The sequence below is a fragment of the Tetrahymena thermophila genome, assembly GCF_000189635.1.
Source record: "Tetrahymena thermophila SB210 genomic scaffold scf_8253891, whole genome shotgun sequence".
NCBI classification, from domain to species: domain Eukaryota; phylum Ciliophora; class Oligohymenophorea; order Hymenostomatida; family Tetrahymenidae; genus Tetrahymena; species Tetrahymena thermophila.
In genome coordinates this window covers 249089-270374 of record NW_002475961.1, presented here as the reverse complement: position 1 = coordinate 270374, position 21286 = coordinate 249089, and the positions used below count along the sequence as shown (strand labels likewise).

General features: G+C 22.0%; 5 protein-coding genes across 5 annotated transcripts; 2 read left to right on the top strand and 3 right to left on the bottom strand. All coding sequences in view use genetic code 6, as the record gives it.

Moving 5' to 3' along the window:
• Window positions 1-202: 202 nt before the first annotated feature.
• On the top strand, window positions 203-2427 carry TTHERM_00683230 (hypothetical protein; the record flags this gene model as incomplete). Its single annotated transcript, XM_001027359.1, has 8 exons — window positions 203-279; window positions 339-481; window positions 607-709; window positions 809-1220; window positions 1280-1495; window positions 1551-1661; window positions 1719-2220; window positions 2279-2427. The coding sequence occupies 8 exons, from the start codon at window positions 203-205 to the stop codon at window positions 2425-2427; spliced, it is 1713 nt and encodes a 570-aa protein (XP_001027359.1).
• Window positions 2428-3381: 954 nt separating this feature from the next.
• On the bottom strand, window positions 3382-5814 carry TTHERM_00683220 (transmembrane protein, putative; the record flags this gene model as incomplete). The annotated part of the gene is made up of 1 exon (XM_001027358.2): window positions 3382-5814. The coding sequence occupies exon 1, from the start codon at window positions 5761-5763 to the stop codon at window positions 3382-3384; it is 2382 nt and encodes a 793-aa protein (XP_001027358.1). The 5' UTR covers window positions 5764-5814.
• Window positions 5815-7495: 1681 nt separating this feature from the next.
• Window positions 7496-11050, bottom strand: TTHERM_00683210 (alpha/beta hydrolase family protein; the record flags this gene model as incomplete). Its single annotated transcript, XM_001027357.3, has 12 exons — window positions 7496-7780; window positions 7832-7888; window positions 7942-8028; window positions 8084-8182; window positions 8250-9335; window positions 9389-9487; window positions 9542-9677; window positions 9741-9817; window positions 9972-10061; window positions 10116-10183; window positions 10333-10765; window positions 10829-11050. The coding sequence occupies 12 exons, from the start codon at window positions 11048-11050 to the stop codon at window positions 7496-7498; spliced, it is 2739 nt and encodes a 912-aa protein (XP_001027357.3).
• A 2303-nt stretch (window positions 11051-13353) lies between these two features.
• On the top strand, window positions 13354-17448 carry TTHERM_00683190 (calpain family cysteine protease; the record flags this gene model as incomplete). Its single annotated transcript, XM_001027355.1, has 1 exon — window positions 13354-17448. The coding sequence occupies one exon, from the start codon at window positions 13354-13356 to the stop codon at window positions 17446-17448; it is 4095 nt and encodes a 1364-aa protein (XP_001027355.1).
• A 406-nt stretch (window positions 17449-17854) lies between these two features.
• On the bottom strand, window positions 17855-20915 carry TTHERM_00683180 (DNA repair helicase (rad3); the record flags this gene model as incomplete). Its single annotated transcript, XM_001027354.3, has 5 exons — window positions 17855-18231; window positions 18310-19012; window positions 19075-19623; window positions 19858-20413; window positions 20476-20915. The coding sequence occupies 5 exons, from the start codon at window positions 20913-20915 to the stop codon at window positions 17855-17857; spliced, it is 2625 nt and encodes an 874-aa protein (XP_001027354.2).
• Between the last annotated feature and the right edge of the window lie 371 nt (window positions 20916-21286).

The following is a 21286-nucleotide window of genomic DNA, read 5'->3' as shown; positions in this document are numbered from 1 at the left end:
AAAGCCAAGTCAGGTTTAAAATTTTTATTAGTTTCAAACAAGTTTCGCAATTTTACAAATTTTATATTAAATTTTGATTGATTGATTGATCGATCGATCTTAGGCTTTAATAATCTTATTAAAATTGAGTGTTTATTAGTATATTTGATTTTTGGTTATTTTATTAAAAGATACTTTATCAAAAGAAACAATCATTTATTTAATGAGAAAGAGTATAGCAAATTAATAGGAAAAGAAATGCAGCAATTGTCACACTAAAGATGAAAAAACTGCATAAATGTATTTTTTTAAAGATATTATTCTAGCGATATGATAATTTTATGAAAAAAATTATATAGTTAAAAGGAACTTCTAAAACATAAATTAGAAAACGATGCATTAATATCAAAATTGAAATAGCTATCTGAAGAATCAAAGAAGATAATAGATACCATAGTCGTACCTAAACTTGCAAAACCTACGAATTAAGAATAATAAGAAGGTAATTTAATTTTTTATTTATGTAACAATTCCTTTTATTTATTAGGATCCTGCTAAAAGCTTCTCAAATAATTTAATAAAGTTTTTTTAGTTTTTTGAAGAAACATTTTCTCTAATTTAAAATAGGAGTGGTGAAAAAAGAACTTGAAAATGCAAAAAAATAAATGGAATTTTATGAAAAAAGAATTAAATAAATGGAGAAAGCCCAAGAAAGTCAATCTTTCGATGCGTAAATCTTTTATTTGGCTTTAAAATATTTAAATTATTCTATTTTATAACTGAATTATTTTAGAATTTATATTGATTTTATATTAAATTAAAATTTTAGCTATACAAAGACAGTAGAAGATCTTAAATAACTTGAAAGTGATATTGAAAAAGCAAAAGTTAAGAATTAAGAATTAAAAAGTAAATAAAGAGAATAAGAAAAAATATTGTAAAGTGACTAGCCAATAACTAGTAGAAATGACATGAGAAAAGAGATTGAATTACTAATGAGTAAACTAAATTATGAATAGAAAGTTATTGAAAAGAAGAAGGAGAATCGAGATAAGATCATGAAAAAAATAGATGAAACTGAAACAAAATATAAAGAACTTTGTTAAAAAAATAATGTTACTCCTATTCAAAGACCAGATTTAACTGTTAGCCCGGAGGAATTAGAACCTCCTAAAACTAGATTTAGAAATATTTCTAAATCGAAATCAGAAGCAAATGTATTGAAATCTCCTAAAAAAAATGTAAATAAAGCTTTTGCAAAATCAAAGATTATATTTAAATTGTTTTAATACAATTAAAGGTTAGAGAAAGTGCTTTACCTTAAGAGTTTTAAAAACCTATCCGTATTTCAGAATCAATGATACTTTAAAGCAAATAAAATGTAAGAAGAATATCAAATAGTATAAAGTCCTTTGAAAAAACTCATATCTAAAGGCTAACTGAGTTATAACTTTAAGAAAAACAAATTTTAGCTTAAAAAGCAGATGCTGAAAAAGACTTAGAAACTGTCTAACAAGTAATTTACAAATTTAATATCAAAATTTAATTTAAATTAATGATAAAAATAAAAGGAATGCTTGAAGGCTCATTAACTTTTGAAAGAATTACAAAGATTACCTAGAGATTCAGTGATTGAAGCTTCTAAGATTCAAACTTTAGTTACAGAAGTTTCACCTATTGAAGTATGTTAAAAGAATATTTATATTTTCATTAATTTCTTGATTTAAAATATATATTAGGATGCTTTATCTTTAGCAAATAGTAGTAAAGCTCTTTCAACCAAAAATAAATTCAGAAAAGAGGTACAAGGAATAAAAGTTCTCACTGAGCAAACTTTATAATGGAGAGATTTTGAAATATTACCAGATGACAAATTATATAAAATAAATAGTTTGAAAATATTTTTCAAAGACCATTATTTAGTAAGAATTGAAACAGAATACAAGCTCCTAAACGGTGATTTGGTTTAATCTATACAACCACCTAATTCAGATAATATAGTTCAAGAAAGAGATATTAAAAGTGTTGATATTAAATTCTCTAGAACTGAGTACATATAAGAAATCTCTGGGTTTTATGACTCAAGTCATATTACTCTTTTGAAGATTAGAACATCATAATTTAAAGAGTATCTTGCTGGAGACTAGAAAATGAATTATAAATAAAAATAATTTAAATTTAATATTTTACCAGCAGAAAAGCCAATAAATTTCTTTGGAAACTTTGACTCAATCAAAAATAGTAAAATTTATAAAAGTAAATAAATGTTTATTTTAATCTATTTTATTATTAAACTTAGTAAATAGGAAAGTTTTAGTTTAATTAGGAACTGAAATTATGAAAAAAGATATCTTAATTGATAATTCAAGATCAATTTCTACTTTAAAAGCAGCTAATTTCTCTTAACAAGTAGAAAACCATAATAAAATCATTAAAGATGTATCATGATTTTATTTGCTAAACAATTTCATAAACAAAATAGTATAAGAAGTTAAAACCTTGTTTATATTTTAATTCATATCAAAAATATATTATAATTATTCTTTCATTCATAAATAATTTCATTAAAGTAAGTAAGTAAATCTAAATATAAAATGTTTATATAAACTAACTATTTAATACATCATTTTTGTTTATCTTTACACTTAATTTTGAAATTTTAATTCATAAACTATCCCATCTTAAGAAAATCCAAATGTAAAATATATAAATCATCTATTATTTTATTATTATCATTTAAAATTAAAGTATAAAATTTAATAATCAAATTACTTGATTAAGTTGAATGTATTTTATGTAAATCAAAAATATTAAAAATATCTAAATATTTATGTAGTTTTCAAAAATATTTTGCTAATATTAGAGAGAGTCCTAATTTAAAAGAATTTGCATAAATAGAATATATAAGTAAATCTAAATATAAACAAACTATTTAATATATTTCTTTTGTCTATCTATAAACCTAATTTTGAAATTTTAATTCATAAACTATCCCATCATAAATAAGAAAATCTAAATGTAAAATTTAAAAATCTCCTATTATCTTATTATTATCATTTACTTTAAAAGAAAAAAATTCAATAATCAAATTACTTGATTAAGTTGACTGTATTTATTTTTATGTAAATCAAAATATTAAAAATATCTAAATGTTTATTTAGCTTTCAAAAATATTTTGCTAATATTAGAGGGATGTCCTACTTTAAAAGTATTTGCATAAATAGAATATTTTATTTCAAAAAAACAAGATTATTTGAAAAATTTTAAGATATTTTAAAGAAATATATTTTTTTTAAAAAATTTAATTAAATTATAAAGGAAAAATAGATTTAATTCAATTAAAGAGAATAATAATTATTTGAAAAAATATAATGATTCAAATTTAGAAATAATAAAATATACTCATTATAAATTACTAATTACACCTTTTAATTCAAATTATCCATGAGATAAATTTGGTAGTTGTGTTAATTACTTTAATTGTTATATTTATTACTGTGACTCAGATTGTTGTTATTCATCATTTTGTTAATTTTATCTTTATTCACTGCTCTATTTATGGTTTTCTTACTCTTGCTTTTATAATAATTTTTATTATTCTTCTTTTTGGCTTTACAGTAATTTTCTCTATTCCTACTATTATTTTTAAGACAATTATTGCTATTCCTAAGACTATTTAGCAAGCATTTTGTGCTATCTATCAGCTTAGTCAGTATTTAGTTTTTATTAATCTTCATTTTATTTATTCTAAAGATTTAGATTTTCTTATTATTATTTTAATTTAAATTGTTACTTTTATTCTTAGTCAGTTTACTTTTATGAAAACTTCTATTCTTCATCGTTTTATTTTTATTTTAGCTTTTCTTGATCTTCTGCTTGTTTAGATTTGAGCTTTTTTTACTCTTCTTCAATCTACTATTAAAGTTTTTACCATTCATCTTATTATTTTGTTGATAGTTATAATTATTCTTCTTTTTATTGAGCTACCAAATTTTACCAATTATCATATTCTTTTAGTTATTATTTTTTCCATTCTTCAAATTATTTTTCTTAATTTTACTTTTGGTCTCCTTAGTTTTTAGTTTATTTCTTTTCTTTCTTTCCATCCTATTATTTTTTTTCTTTATTATTTTCTTATTCTTACTTTTCTGAGCTCACTTTTTAAGATTATTACTGTTTTTTCTTCTCTTTGTAAGCTGTGTATAGGTCAGGAATAATGTCTATAATATCTTTTAGCAGATAGATTCCAGTAATAATAATTGTTACTATGTAATTAGATTTGAATATTGAATTTATATAATCTAATTAATTTTAACATTGCTATTAAAATATATCAGTAGAAGGGTGATTGTTAATTAAAACAGTAAATTTCAAGGCATAATCTAAAGCGAAAGCTAATGTAACTACTGACATGATAAAAGATAAAGACTTAGATAATAAACTCATTATTGTATTCAAAGCATTCCAAATAGCAATTTTATATTTATCGTTTCTCAATAAATTTATGTGCTAATAGTATCCATAAATTATACCAAACACATAAAAAACGCTGGATGCAGCTGTATTTATAATAAAGGAGGCAGAAAATAAAAATTATTAGAAAGTAACATCATCTATTATGCTTTAGAAAATTAAAATTTTGTATCTATCATTGACATTCCATGGCTCATATGGTCTTTTATATAGTTTATAAACTTCTGTAGATGTTGACAGTTACATTCCTGATAATTAACTCAATAAATTGTAATCTTGGGTACTAAATTCTGTAAGGTAAAGCTAATTAACACCAATTTAATATACAAAATAAAATCTAGGGTCAGTATTACTGCAAGCTGTTCTCTAACTCTTTGAGAGTGGATAATCTAAGCGTATTTAATCAATATTTTATTAAGTATAATTATCAATACAAACCCCCGCTCCTGCTGTAAATACAAATTAAGATAAGGGAAGATTATTTGCATTTGCTCCTAACTTATCAAAATAGATATATTGGTTACTATTGATTTAGATCTATCCCCAATTAGGATCACTTGCATAGGGCTATTAAACTCCATTAGTAAAGATTATATCATAAATAGGGCAGGGATCATTCAAACCAACACAAAGAACAGTCTCAGGCTTCGAAGGATTTCCACATTATTTTTGTAAGGATGTGCATGAATGACCTGACAAGGGTCCTACATTAAAGAAGTTTAGTAGAGATCTTTTTGCACATAGAGTCAATTTTTATGGTCCATTAGTAAAGAGATATTAAAACGCAACTGGATCCCAAGAAGGTACTTAACTACATTAGCAATTCTAATAGTTGCTATTAATAACTCCACTTGAAGAGTAGCAGTCACATCCTTGATTTAATCCAGGCCATATATATTCCATAACATTTGTTTCATCCATAGAACATTATTGCTTAACAGAAAAGTCTATATAAAAATGAGAATTATAGTTATCACCCAAAGCTTGAATTTGATTTGAATGATTCTACCAATCAGATTAAGTTGTTTTTGTTAAGCTTATGCTTATTGCCATAGGTAATAGCTAGGCAGCTAAAAAAGAAGCGATTCTCTTCACAGGAGGAATACTTTCCCACCAATTTCTGAACTATTTATGCTTGCTCTTTAATTTTTCAATACATCCAGAGTTTGTCTTTTTCACATTTTCTCTTTTTTCTTCCTTATCTGAATTATGAGTTTCTGCATTACCGTGTTACAAGATTTTATATTCAGTATTATTTACTTATTAATATTACCCTTCTTTTTTGGTATTTTGGGATGAATCATCACTCATATGAGTATTTTACTTTTTTATTATTATTCTTCTTTATTATTATTTTTATTTAATGATTACTTAAAAAATTAATCTTATTGTCATACTTTAAAATACTCAAAAAAAGAATGATTTATCATAATAAAATTCAAAATTGTGGCTATAGCATAATAGAACGATTTAATAATTGTATTTTTGGGTATCCATCTATCTATATTTTCTATTGATTCAAAAGTTTGTAATTTATAATTTGTTTTAGCTGTAACAAATAAAAAATTCTAAATAAAATTTATTTTCTTAAATACTTAAATTTAAAAATTATATTAATAAAATATTCACTGAAAGGAACTGTTTTTATTTAAATTTGAATTAAGTTCCTATGATTTGTCTTATAAATTTAAAAAAAACTAAAAAAAATCTAAATCTGTTTTTTCTTATTTTCATTTTACCACAATTTTTTTTTCTTTGATTAATAAATTTGAATGACATCATAAGAATAATTAAATTAATAATACATTAAGCTTAACATTATTTTAATATACCTGATTTTAAGGATAAATGTTAATAATATGCGTTAAGGAATCTCAATCTGAAGAGAGTAATCTCCTATTAATTTAAAAGTAATTAATTTAAAAACAGTTTTTTATACTTATTTGCAAATTGTTAAAATAAATTGAATTTTCAGGTATTTAGATTTACTAACTAACTTACTTTATAAATAAATATTAAAAAATAAATAAAATAATATTAATCTACTAATTAAAATTTCAATAAATTCTAACTTTTATTTAAAGAAAGTAATCCAACATACTATTTATGAATATAAAAAATAATAATTTTTTAAAAATATTATGTATGAATTTAAATCATATAAAATTATAAAAAGTTTAATTGTTTTTTGTTTTAATTCTCTTTTACCTCTTAATTAAAGGATATAACTAGTAAATTTCATGATAAATAGCTTATTTATTAAATTATTTAAAATAAATCATTAAAAATTTTAAAGAATATTAATAAAATTTTCAATTAATTTATTGTATTTTTTTCCTTTTTTTACATATTTATTTTTTATGTTTTTATTAATTATTTGTGAATTTATTATCAAAAGCAATAGATAAAAAATATTATTTTTTTTAATGAGCTTACTATAATTTGAGTAACCAAAGCCTATTTATTAACAAATAAATTAGCAATAAAATTACTATCAAGCTTAATGATTATTTTTAAGTAAATGTAGTTTTTAAAAATAAACAATAATTATAGATTGCTTAAACATCCAATTATATAGTTTTTCATATTACCTCTATCATTAAAAGAATATTAAAGTCATAGTTTTTAATAAAAAACTTATTTTTATATCAAGAAATCAGTATGTATTTTAGAACAAGAAATTAAGAAAATAAATTTTATTAAATAATCTTAAATGAATTTCGTGAATCAAATTAAATTTATTATAATATCTAGAACTTTTAAGCAATAAATTGATATTTTTTTTATTGATTTAAAAGCAACCTAAAAAAAATAGAATAAAAATAAATTCATAAATGAGATAAATAATTAAAAATATGGTTGATATAAATTTGATTTCACTAGAATATTTACTATTTAATTAATTTTCAACATAATATATTTATATATAAATAAATAAATTAAATTAGGAAATAAATTAAGTTTATTAGATAGATAATAGCTTTATTAAATAAATATAAATTAAGTTAAATTATTTTTTAAATGACAATATTTTTATTAAATATCATAGAAATCCTGCATTTCTAAAATGATTTCTTAAAGCAAGTTCTTCAATTTTAGAATAAGGATCTACATGTCCACATTAAACCACTAGCAAATTTCCTACTAGAGTTTATATTTTTTGTTATAGGAACCTTTCTTCTGCTTAATTAAGTTTTTCTTATTCAAAATTTCTTTAATAAATACCACTATTTAATACAATAGCATCAATAGTTGCATTATTACTTTTAGCGTCACTATTAGGGGACTTGTAATTATCCTTAGCATTAAAAAATTAACTTGAGCTTTTCTATTATAAATATGGATTAAATTTATTTGTTATAAATTAAATATTATTTACTAAGCTCTAAAAGATAGCTTCAAATCCTGTTTTTAGCACTTAAAGATCCTGTTGTAACTATAAAAAAATGGTTTTTCATTATCTTAAAAAAAATAAATTAAAAATCTTACGCATTTTTCAAAATTTGTTTAGTTCTGCTATAAATTTATTGCATTTATTAATTAAATTATCTTATTTATAAGCTGTGATGTTTTTGCCTTGAAATTAATTAATTTATTTTATTGTTAAGTATTAAAAAAATATTAATTTTACTTTTACATATCTATGGTGATCCATTATTGACGGGTTTTCAGCTACAGTAAGACTCACTGGAGGATATGATCCCCAAATGAATAAATTTAAAATAAAAGTCTTTTTTTTATTTATTTATAAATATATTTATTTCTTGTTTTAAACGAAAAGAATGAATATTGTATACTTAGAATTTAAGGAAGTTGCCTGAGTGTAGGCAATCAAGAAGCGTTAGTCCGCTCGAATCATATTAATCAAGAAGCGTGTATATGCCTCTTACAGATTATTTTATTTATTCTAGTTCTAATTCATTATTTGGCAATGTATAATTATACTTAATTACTTCTATGTTGATCTCATATTATTTTTAAGTAGATGTTGTGTTGTTATGTGTTTATTAAGGATGAGAAGTTTCAATTCGTGAAGGACTGCATTAATCTACAATTATTTTAATATCTTAAGAATCTAGCTTTTTTAGCATAGAAATAGATTGATTTATGAAAGTATGCTAATTTGAATCCATGTTTTCTAGAATGAAGTCTCCATTACTTATTAATTAAGTGTCATTTAATACATATGATTCGTCTATATCATATTATATATCACAGGTCGAAACTTTATTTTTTTTATTCTAGTTTAAATTTTTAAGGGAATAGAGTTTTTCTTGGTCGTTTTGTTACTGTTAAATTTTCAATTGCTAATTTGATTTCGTTATAACTTTTTTAATTCCTAGCAAAATATGCAATAATGTTTTGAAAAGTTTTTTTTGCATTTACAAAGGAATTAATAAATTTGTTGAATAATCTAAAATATTATTTGATGTACAAGTTCTATTCCAGAATCCTTTAAAATTTTTTATCATGCTGTAATCATTTTATTAATAATAAGAAATCTTATTTTAAGCTAGAAAAACATTTTATGCAATCGATTTAGATACTCCATTCATCATCGAGGACATATAGCCAATTGCCTCATCGTTTGGATCGTAAGATAGCACCTTATAGCAATTAGCGTTTACATAATTAAAAGGAGACCATAAGTCGTAATTTGTTAGGAATCTGACAACAAATTTAAAAACTCTAAACATAGTAAAATAAGCAATATCAGATATACAAGAGAATGATCTATCCACATATAAAAAATCAATTTTTCTGTGAGCTCCTAAATGAGCAGCTACTAATCCCCCTAAGCTAGTTCCAAAAACTCCTATCTTTGATAATTTTTGAATATCTTTTACATAATCGTAAACTGACTCAACATCTTTGCAAACATTCTTTTCAAAATAAATTCATATTAACAAAATTCTCTTTGAATAAATAAGTTTACTTAAATCGATGGAGATCCTGTAGAATAGCCATATCCTCTGTAACTCCAAAAAACAACATTTATTTCATAATCTTGAACAACTTATTGAGTCCAATCATCCTACAAAAAAAAAGATAATTAATTCATTTATTTATTTTTGTTAAATTATTTTACTATAAAATAGTTAAACTCATACAACCCAGCATTTCCATTGCAAAAAATTAATGTTGGTGATTAACTGTCTTAATCTAAAACTTAATCTGAATGATTCATCATTTTTTCGTAATGTTTCTTACTATAAACTATTAAGCTATTTTTTTAAATTTTAATTCAGTTTGAAAACCATTTTAAAAAACAAATTAGTCAGCTTTACCCATGAATAACATTATTGTCTTGTCCCTTTATTTAAAATCTTTTTATATTGTTTTGAACCGAAAATTCAGCTAATGCCTTTTATATTATATTAGTAAATCATTTGAATAACATCATAAATACATTTTTTTTTTAATGTTTAAATTTTAACAAATGTCAGTCATTTTAATTAGCCAGAGTTTTTAATTTTTGAAATAAATGGTTAAAATATTTTGATTGAAATAATCATTACAAATTCTATAGAACCTAATGCCTTTTCTGTTTAGTTTTTATATTTCCTTTTCAGTTTGCTATCCTGATTTTCTATTTACTCTAATAAGGTCTATAAAATAAATTATTAAATGTGTGGAATTTAACAATGTCTTTAAAATATTACCTTTGTTTAGTTTGTAATCAAACAAAAATCATTAAATTTTTAACTATCTTCAATCTTCAAAGTTTCATCTAAATTATTCAATTTTGAAAGATCAAACAAAATTTATCTTCTAAACAAAATAATTAATGCAAATTTAGAAATAATTTTAAAAGTGACATGTCACACAAAAAGTCTTGCACTTATTTTTTTATTTTATTTAATAATTTAGTAAATTTACATGATGATTTTATAGTATCTAGATCTTTTTGATTACATATTATGTTCTAAATAGAAAATGTAAACGTTTCATCCTAAACAGTGGCGCTGTCTAGTCCTTTCAAAAATGAATCAAATAATCTCTTGATCTCTATTTACAAATCAGTTAGCTTTTGACTTTATTCTAATTTAATTAAAGCCTGAAACGCTTAATCAATATGTAACTTAGCTTATTTAAGATCTGGCTAAGTTAGATGTAATAATTTATTTATTGGTTCTTCTTTTTTTAGGCATTTTAAAAGGATTTAAATGAGATCCAATCGATAAACAATAGGACGAATTCTAGTGTAGCAAAATTTTTCTTCTAAAGAAGTACGGTGATAACAAAACTGACCTGGAAAAAGAATATAGTAGGTAGCTTTACGCAGTAGAAATAAGATTATTGCAATTAATATCTAAAAGTAATTATCAAAAATAAATTGATGAAGATGCAGATAGATGAAAAAAAGAGCGTTTACTATGGTTGAGGCATATGCTGGTAAAAAAAGAGAACATAAATAGTAATACCCTACAATAATAGCTACAACAAGGCATATAATAAATCCTATTATAAGATATACAAAAATTATTCTAAGTAAAGGATCGCTTTTTTAACAGCTTTATTCTTATACTATCTCTTTTGATTACTGTAGCTAACTTTGCTACTATGGTTCTACTTTTTAATCACTTCCTTTTTACATGAATAAGTATATTTCTTTATTAATATTTTTTCTAGTGAATTTAACAAAAAAGAATTAGATTTAAGATTTTGAAAAACAATCAGTTTATTTAATAATCCATTTAATGAACTAATCTATAGATAGATAAATAGATCTTCATATCATTAAAAACATTTGGGTAATTTTTGATTATATAAACTTATTTTATTGCTATATTCTTTAAATTATTTTAACCATTTATAAATAACAAATAGTTTGTTTTTTCATTTAGCTCACTCACTTAACGTATTGATCATATTTTTTAATTCTCATGCTAAAGTTCTAATCTAATTCTTTCAATTATTTTAACCATTTATTTATAAGCAATAATAAATCTTCTGTCTATTCATTTAATTAACAAACTTACTTATATTTATTTTTTATTATACTACTTTTTTTACAATATTCATTAAATTAATTTTACCATTCATTAGTAAAAGTTTTTTCATTTAATTGACTTAGATTTTATATTTTAATTTTATTGTTAAATTGTAATCAAATAATTTTATTATTAAATTATTTTAATTATTAATAAGTTAATAATCATTTTATTTAATTAGTAATTATATGATTAACATAAATATTTTAGTTACAATTTAATCTAATTATTTTTTACTATACTCTGTAAAATTCTATAGCTATTTTTAAGTAACAATAGTCTTTAATTAACTTTAAATCATAATATTTTTTTTAACTTTATTTTTACATAATAATCTAATTATTTTTTTAGAAAATATTTTAACCTACTTTTTAGCAATGTACTGAATTCAAAAATTGATTTTTCAGCACTTTTTTATTATTTTTTTAAACTATCAAATTTGCTGAAAGCTATTTTCAGATTTTTTTATATTGAATTTAAACCCAAAACTTTCATATTGTTTTTGTAATTGATAATATATTTGTGATTAAAAAAAATAATTAATGGTAAAAATGTGTAAAGATATTAAAAGAATTATTTCAATCTAAATTAAAATTCAAGAAAGATAAAGAAAAATTTCTTTTTAAAAAGCAATCTGTATGCATTCAGTTTATAGCCTAGCAATTTTTAAAATATTTGGCTATTTTTTGAAAATTCAAAAAAGAAGAATGAATGGGATTTTATACTCTGTTTATATCCTTTCAATTTAATTCATTTCAGTAATAATAATTCTATTTTTTAGATTTCATAATTTAATTGAAATTTAATTATTTTATAACTTTATTTTTAAATTATTTTAAACAATCCTTTTCATCTAATTAAATAAACAATTTTATTTTTAAGCATTTTTTATTTCATCCTAATCTAATTAATTTTTCTATAAAATATTTTAATAACTTGTAAGAGATAGATAGATTTTTCGATTAGTTAACTATATGAGTAATTTTTGTTTAATTATATATTTACAACTTAATCTAATTCTATTAAAACTGTATTCTTTAAATTATTTTATCTGTTTTCAAGATTATTTTATTAGTTTAGTAGGCTAATGGTTTCTATTTTGTAATTTCCGCTAAATTATAATTTAATAAACTCAATAAAAATAGCATTTTGCAAAAAAAAAAAATTTTAATAAAACTATATCTACCTTAATTATACTATTGTTAAATCAATTTGATATTGATTTATAAGGGGATATTTTACTATTAATATTTGCTTATAAAATTGAGAAATAATTATTTATTATAGCTATTGAAAGCTAAGAAAAAAAGAATCTGAAAAATATTAATTAATTCTATTTTTACTTTAAATAAAATAATGTTTGTTTAAAAAAAATATTTAATTGTAAAATATTGATAAAATAGAATAAATTATGATAATTAAACTAAATTATTTTATTGATAAAAAATTAAATATAACTAACTTAAAAGATAGATTAACTAAATTTAATTTATTTTTTTTTATTACTGCTGAGTTTTTCTTTTTCTTCAATTTTTTTAAGAATAATGTGGCTTGAGATCATTTTAAGATAATTCTTTCTAAATAGTTTTTTGTTGAGTTATTCCACTCTTGTCCTTCCTTAAGAAATAATAATTGTATCCACTTGGTAATGATTGTCGATTAATTTAAATTTATAAATTTATGGAATCTTTGAAAAAATTTAATACTTAAAAAATATCATATATTTTAGAATATTAAATAATGGGAAAAAATAAGATATGAAAAAGTATTAATGAATAATACCAAAATTAATTTCAAAACTCTTTGAATAGTTTATTAAATACTTGTATAAAATATTAACTTTCATAATAATATCAAATAAAAATACTAAATCAAAAAAAATATATTAAAAAAGTAAATTTGATATATGGGTAACTGCCTGCACAGTAAAGAAAAAAAAAAAGAAGATAATAAAACACAGAATGAGAAAGAAAGAAAAAAAAGAGAACCAGATGCATTAAATACCTAATGTAAAACAGAATCAGATGCATTCAATACCTAACGTAAAACAGAATAAAATGTGTTAAATACCAAAGGGATAAAACAAACAAGTGTTGACTGTCACTTAGTGTCATCATAACCTTCATAATTTAAAAAAAACAACATCATGTAATAAAATGATAAAAAAAGTGTTTCATCAAAAGATAACTTCTCATAAAAGTAATAAAATATGATTTAATAAGAACAACTTTTTAGCAATCAATTGGTCTAAGTAACAATAAAAAGCAAAAATTCACAAGATGGTTTAAGTAATCGTTAAATAGGATATGACAATAATAAAAAGGAATAATAACAACAAAATACTGCCTAAGCTTAAAGTCTAAGTTAAATAATTGATCAAAAGAGAAGCACAGGAAATAAAGGAAGTGATATAATTATAATTAAGTAGAATAATATTGAATAAGAGAATTAATCAAATGATGATTTTAGCTTTATCTCATAAACAATAAAAAATCAATAAAATAATAATGAATATGATGATAAATTAAGTAAGCAAAATTCAATTAATAAAGAAAAACAAATCTAATAAAATCAAAATCTTTTTTATAGTGATAATGAATTCAAGAAAAAGAATTTTTAATAAGAAGAAGAGAAGAAATAAGAAAACAGCAAAAAAGAAATTAATGATTTTGTTAAAGAAATAAAGGATTAATCAAATGAAGAATTTGGCTTTATCTCTTAAACAATAAAAAAATAAGAAAATAATGATGAATATGATGATAAATTAAGTTAGAAAAATTCAATTAATAAAGAAAAACAAATCTAATAAAATCAAAATCTTTTTATTAATGAGAGTGAATTCAATAAAAAGGATTTTTAATAAGAAGAAGAGAAGAAATAAGAAAACAGCAAAAAAGAAATTAATGATTTTGTTAAAGAAATAAAGGATTAATCAAATGAAGAATTAGGCTTTATCTCTTAAACAATAAAAAAATAAGAAAATAATGATGAATATGATGATAAATTAAGTTAGCAAAATTCAATTAATAAAGATAAAAAAATTTAACAAAATCAAAATCTTTTTATTAGTGAGAGTGAATTCAATAAAAAGGATTTTTAATAAGAAAAAGAGAAGAAATAAGAAAACAGCAAAAAAGAAATTAATGATTTTATTAAAAGTCAAATTAATTAACTTTCTTTGATTGAAAATAACTTAGCTTCAACTTAAAAGATTCAAGCAAACACTTAAAAAGAGATTACTAACTTTGTTAATAAAGATTCTTAGAATGAAGAATTTTAATAATAATCAAGCAAAGTAGATGAGAATTCTAAAATTTAGCTCAGCCAGAGCTAAAACCAATTATAAGAAATTAAAATTGCTCATTTAAGTTCTTAACATTCTGAAAATGGCAATTTAAATCTTTTGAATGAATAGGAGCCATTAAACTCTAAAGCTGTTTAGGTGAAGTAGAATAATTTAGATTAAATAATAAATATTGATAATAAGCTATCTGAAAATTAAAAAAATGAACAATCTTTGAAAGAAATTGAAACAGACGAAAAACAAATTAATATCTCTTATTAAGCTACAAATTAATTGCATCTAATTGATAACAACAAACAGATTTAATCAAATGTTATTTCTAATCAAAAATTTTTTGATACAATAGATAGCTTTTCTTCTTAATAACAAAAGACTGATTAAAATAATGTTGATAAATTACTAAAAAATAATCTTAATAAGTCTACACAATTTCCAGACGAAAATTTAAATGATTTCATTAACAAATAGTAAAATCAGGATTCTTAAAAAACTGAAATATAAATTGAAGGAGAAAAGTAAACTTAAACAAAATAAGAAAAAGAAATACTTATTTAAAAAGAGGATAACACATAAAATAAGTGTGTAGACTAAATACAAGTATAAGATGAAGAGGAAATATCATCAGACGAATAAATAGAAACTGAAGAAATATTTACTGACAAAGAATTCCCACCACTCATTGAATCTATTTCTTATGATCAAGTTGCTTACATTAACTAACTCTTAGAAAAATAAACTCCACTAGTGTTTAAAAGGGTAAATGAGGTGATAAAAGATGGAAAAGTTAACTTATTTTTTAATGACACTACTTCTATATATGATGTCAAATAAGGTTTGTTAGGAGATTGCTATTTTATAGTCTGTATGATTGTGTTGTCTCAATATCCAAATGTCATCAAATCTTTGTTTAGAAATTAATCATACAATGAAAAAGGTAAATATATTCTCAACCTAATCAAAAATGGAAAATCTGTTAAAGTAGTTGTTGATGATTATTTGCCATGCTACTAAGACTCAAGAGGTTTTGCTTTTGCCCAATCACCAAATAATGTTGCTATTTGGCCTAGCTTACTTGAAAAGGCAATGGCAAAACTTCATAAAAACTATTTAAATATTGAAGGAAACAATGAAAATAAACTTGGTCCTAGTACTTCTGCAGTTTTAATGCATTTAGTAGGGTGTCCAAGCTAATAAACTTACTTTGGTAAGGAAAAAACTAATTCATTTAAAGATATAGAAGAAGCTTGGGCTAAAATTTTAGAAAGTTTTAATAAAGGATATCTTTAAACAACAGGAGTTTCTAAATCTGAATTTACTGGAGAAAAAGCACTTGATAATGGACTTGTTGCTAATCACGCTTATAGTATTATAGAGGTCAGACAATTTGATAAATTGAAACTAATTAAACTAAAAAATCCTTGGGCTAAAACTGAATGGAAACTTGATTGGTCAGATGAAAGTACTTGCTGGACTGAAGAGCTTAAATAATAAGTAAATTTAGAAGTGAAAGATGATGGAATCTTCTGGATGAGCTTTTAAGATTTCTATTAAAATTTTAGCTATGTAAATGTAGCTTTTTTCAATCCAAGTTACCAATATTCCTTTTTAGAAATAAAAAATGAAGATTATTTTGCTTTATTTTAATATGACTTATATGTTGAAGAAGCTGGTGAAGACATAGAAGGCAGTCTAATTCTCAGTTAAATAAGTGAAAGATATCTTCCTCGCTAAGATCATAGTTCTTTTAAAACTAGCTCAATTTCTTTCTGCGTTTTTGAAATGGATAAAGAAAAGAATAAACCTACAGAGCTAAAGTATACAGTTTGCCAAAATTCAGAAATGATTTTTTAATAGGTCAAGTTAGAAAGAGGTAAAAAGTACTCAATAGTAATAATCGTAGATTTTTTAAGACCATATTCTAAGGATATTGTTCTTTCATTTTACGGAAATTAAAAAATAAATTTTTAGAAAAAAAATTTAATCAGATAAGCTCAATTAAAAATATTTTGTGACTATATAGATACTGTCAAGGATATGTAACCATATGATTAAAAGTGGCCAATTTACAAATACCAAATTCTTATAGGATCAATTTTCGTTTTTGCTATTAGAAATAATACAAATAATTAGAGATTTGTAAATGAAATTGAATTTACAAGTTCCTCTCTTGTTACTGAGTGTTTGAAGTATAATGAATCAATCGAATATTAAGAAATAGAAAAAAATAAGTACAAAGTAATAGTTCCCTCAGGTTAAACTTTAAAATGGATTTTCAAACAGTCTAGTTTTCAATGCAATAATACTTAATTGGGAATGTCTTAATTATACAGAGTATTACCAGAAAAATTTCTCTCAGAAGAAGAGATAGAAAAATAAATACCATAAGATAGTGAAAAGATTTTGGTGAGTGAAGGTATAGATGGTTAAATTTCAATGCTAACATTAAATTTACCTCACTTTATAGTTTATAAGTACATAAATACTACAAAAGATAAAACTTATGTTTAACTTATTAAATTTGATACCAAAAACATGAGGTTTTTAAATTCTAATGATTTTGAAATGAATGACGAAAGATACCATAAAATTATAGTTCCACCTTCTTCCTCTATCTATCTCAAATTCGAATCAATGATTATTAATGGTATTGCTGATACTAAAATGTAACGTTCATTCTATCAATACCAGCTTATTTGATCATCTATGTAGAAATAATAAATAAATAAGTAAGTATACAAAATTTGAAATCTATTAATTTTTTAACAAAAATGTGATTGATTGTATTTTTTATATTTTTAATATAAAAACTAATTTATTTTTTTTTTAAAACATAAATTTTTTTAAACATAAATACGCTCATAATTTATTCAATATTCTCTAATAATTTGAGGAGATTGTATTTAAAAATTATAACATATTTTTATAAATTTATACCACAATATTAAAAAATCAAATATAATAAAGGATACTTATTTTTCGGAATGTAAACTAGTTTATTTTACTCAAAAAAATAAAGTAAATTATGATTTGTTAATATTTTAATAAAATTTATTTTTGAAAATACTTTGAAGTTATATCTTAAAAATTAAATTTATTAATTTTTTCAAATCTTATGTTGTTGTTTTTTTTCGAAAAAAATTTTAATATTTTTTTTGGTACTTTCAAAAGAATGAGCTGGCTTTACTCTTTTTTTAATCCAACTTGATAATCTATTGATATTTTTTTCTTGAGAAAATCTCTAATCAATTAAGAGTATAACTGAATAATCATCTTTGTGTCTTATAGACCTGCCAATTGCTTAGTTCACAGATTTCATACACAAATTTTCATAATAATCATTTCCACTAAAGCTAAAGTTATTTTTTTTTGATATGGAATCATAGTGATTCATTTTTTCTATTAATTCGGCACTTTTAATATTTGAATAGGGCATTCCAAATACTACAACGCACCTTGCAAGTTAATCACTAAAATTTATCCCTTTAAAAAAAATTAGAGTTAGATCTATAAAGTAAATTTTATAATATCTTTTTCTAAATTAAATTAAAATTAAGTTACCTTCACTTAGTCTCCCACCTATTACAGAGATTAAAATTGCGCCATTCTTTTTGCTTCCAATTTCTTTTTCTTTATTTATTTCTTTTTAGTATTTTTCGAGTATTGTGTTGTTTGAATTATCTTTATCGTCCATATATATTTTTTTATATTATTAGATTTATTAAAGTAAATTTTAGTTTTCTAAGAGGATGCTCTTTAGTTTCTCTAGAAACGTATAGCTTTATACAAAAATAACTAGACCGTCAGGAATTGTTTGAGCTAATTAATGAATAATATCTATTGAGTTTTAAAATAATTAATCATCTTTTTTATTTTGGTAATTGAAAATCAGTGGTTTATCAGACTGTTCAACTAAAGTGCTTACACAAAATACAGAACAATTTTCTTCATCAATTATGTGACCACATGAGAAGTGTTTAAAGTTATTCTTTCCAACTTAATTGATTAGTAATTCAAATTCACTTAAAGGTTCCATGGTTCCTCCAGCTAAAACTACACAAGCACTTTCCTGAATAACTTTATACAAAGGTTCTATAACATCTAAGCACATCAGCTAAATAGAAGATTCTTCAATTTTAGAAATATTTTTTATAATTATTGAATACTTTTCACTCTTGCTTATAGAATCTTGCATTTTCCAAAGAAAATTCATAACATTTTCTACAACCATATATGGGCTATTCTTTAATAATTCTTAAATATTCTAGTTAATTTTAATTTAAAAAATATTAAATAGTTTTAATTATATTAAATGAAATTAATTACTATGTCTTTAAGACTTTTGTTAACCTAAGGCGGTATTTATGATGGAACATATTTAGGAGATTGAGAAAAAAAGTGTATTTTTTAACCTAATCTAGTCTCTTGAGTAAATTTTTTAATTTAAAAGAAATCAATCCTGTCCATATTGAGCTTGAGAAGTAGCTAAATGTTGTTAATTTTAACATAATCTTGCTCAGATTTGATTGAAGCATTTAAATCTATTTCTGCTTTGATGAATTTAAGCAGGTCTAAACACAAGTTTTTAATATTTTATATAAATAAGGCATTCTTAGGGTTAAGTCTCCTGCAAAACTTATCATAATAAGTTAATAGCTAAACAAATGCCTAGAAAATTCTTTTATATGTAACTTCTACAGAATTAATCCCACTTAAACTTTCTAGAATATTGTGTGATTCATCAAATAAAATGATAGAATTTGTTATATCAATATTAGAATTTATTCTCATGTTTTCATCTAGCAACGTTACATAAGGAACGCAAATTACTTCAGCATCAATAACACTTCTTTTAGATAAATAGTAAGGACACACCTTTTTAATTTATTATAAATAAAAATTTCCTTTATTTATTTTTATATGTTAACTTATTAATAATTTCATCCACTAATTTTATTAAATTATATCAACATTTTTCTTGATAATTTTGATATTTTTAGATATTAGAAAATAGAAAGACATAATTAATAAATTGATAGTTTGTTTTATCTCCAACTTACTTTTTGAAATAATGAAAGTAATTATTTATTTATGTTTAATATTTTTTACTTGATTGTTGAGAGATTCAGATCTCATTTAATCCAAAGTGTGAATATTATGTAAAAACAAATAATCAATATCATCTTGCAATAATTTTAAATTAGTGAAGTACTCACAACGAGGAACTGACTTATCAGTCTTATTAATTCCTATTGCTTTTTAGCAATAATCATCTATTTATTGTAAAGATTGTTTAGATTATTCATCAAATTTCAAGCAAAGATTTTATCTACTTCCTAAAGTTATAACTCTCATATCTTTAAATTTCGTTTTCAATATTTCTTATACAAATTATTTTATCTAACTATGAGTTCTACTAGCATAAATTATTTTTATAGTAGTGTTTTCATTATCATTTTCATCTTATTCATTGTTTTATCTAATTTGACTTTTAGATTTCTTGTAATCTTCGATCATGGATTCAATATCTATTTCTGCATCACCTCCCTATTCTTCTTTCCAGTTCACATAGTATTACTCATCTTCATCTTAATGCTCTTTTTTATCTTATTCATTGTTCTTTTATTATTTGATAATATTTTTTTTGTACTCTTCATATCTTATTCTAAAAATTTATTAAACAAAAATATTTTTTAAGACATATTTTCTCTAAAAAAATTAATTCACTTCATTTTTTCTTTTCTGAACATCTAAAATTCCTTAAGAGATTTTGCTTTTTAAGCTAATTTATTTTTTTATATTTAAATTTTTTCGTAAAAAATACTTCTATTAATATCATTTATATTCGTTAGCCATGCAGGCAAGCTATTTGATTCTTCTTTTTTACTATCTATATTGACTTCTCCTAATAAAATTTTGTCTCTCCTTTCTTTGAAACCTTTAATCAAATCGTAGTTTTCTTAGTTATCTTTAAACCAATTAAACGCGCCACAAATTAAGCTCAAACTCTTACCTGTACCAGTAGGACTTTCAAATATACAAAGCTTCTTCACATTCAAAGACTCATACAAGTTCAAACTAAACTCTAATTAAATATCGTAAGGATTGTAAGGAAAGCTTTATTTAATTTTGTCTTTTAAATCATTATTTGTGCTTCTATTGTTCATTTATATCGAAATAGATTTATATATAAGCAAGCATATATTATATCCAAATATTAATTAAAATTATCTTTGTGAAGCTTATAAAATTTATAAATAAGGTATATATTTTTTAATAATTCTAATAAAGAATTGAAAAGACTATTTTAAAATTAAATTGTGTCTTAAAAAAATTTTTTAAAATAGTTTGTTAAATTATTTTCAAATTTGATTTTTACAATTAATGTATTTATAGTTAATGATAATTGTGATTATACTAACATAAATGCAGCTTCTATCTAATCTAAAAATAAAAGCTTTGTCTATTTAGCAACAAAATATAAATTTTTGAAAGAATATTTAAAGAAGTTAAATAATAATTAGTAACTTAATATTAA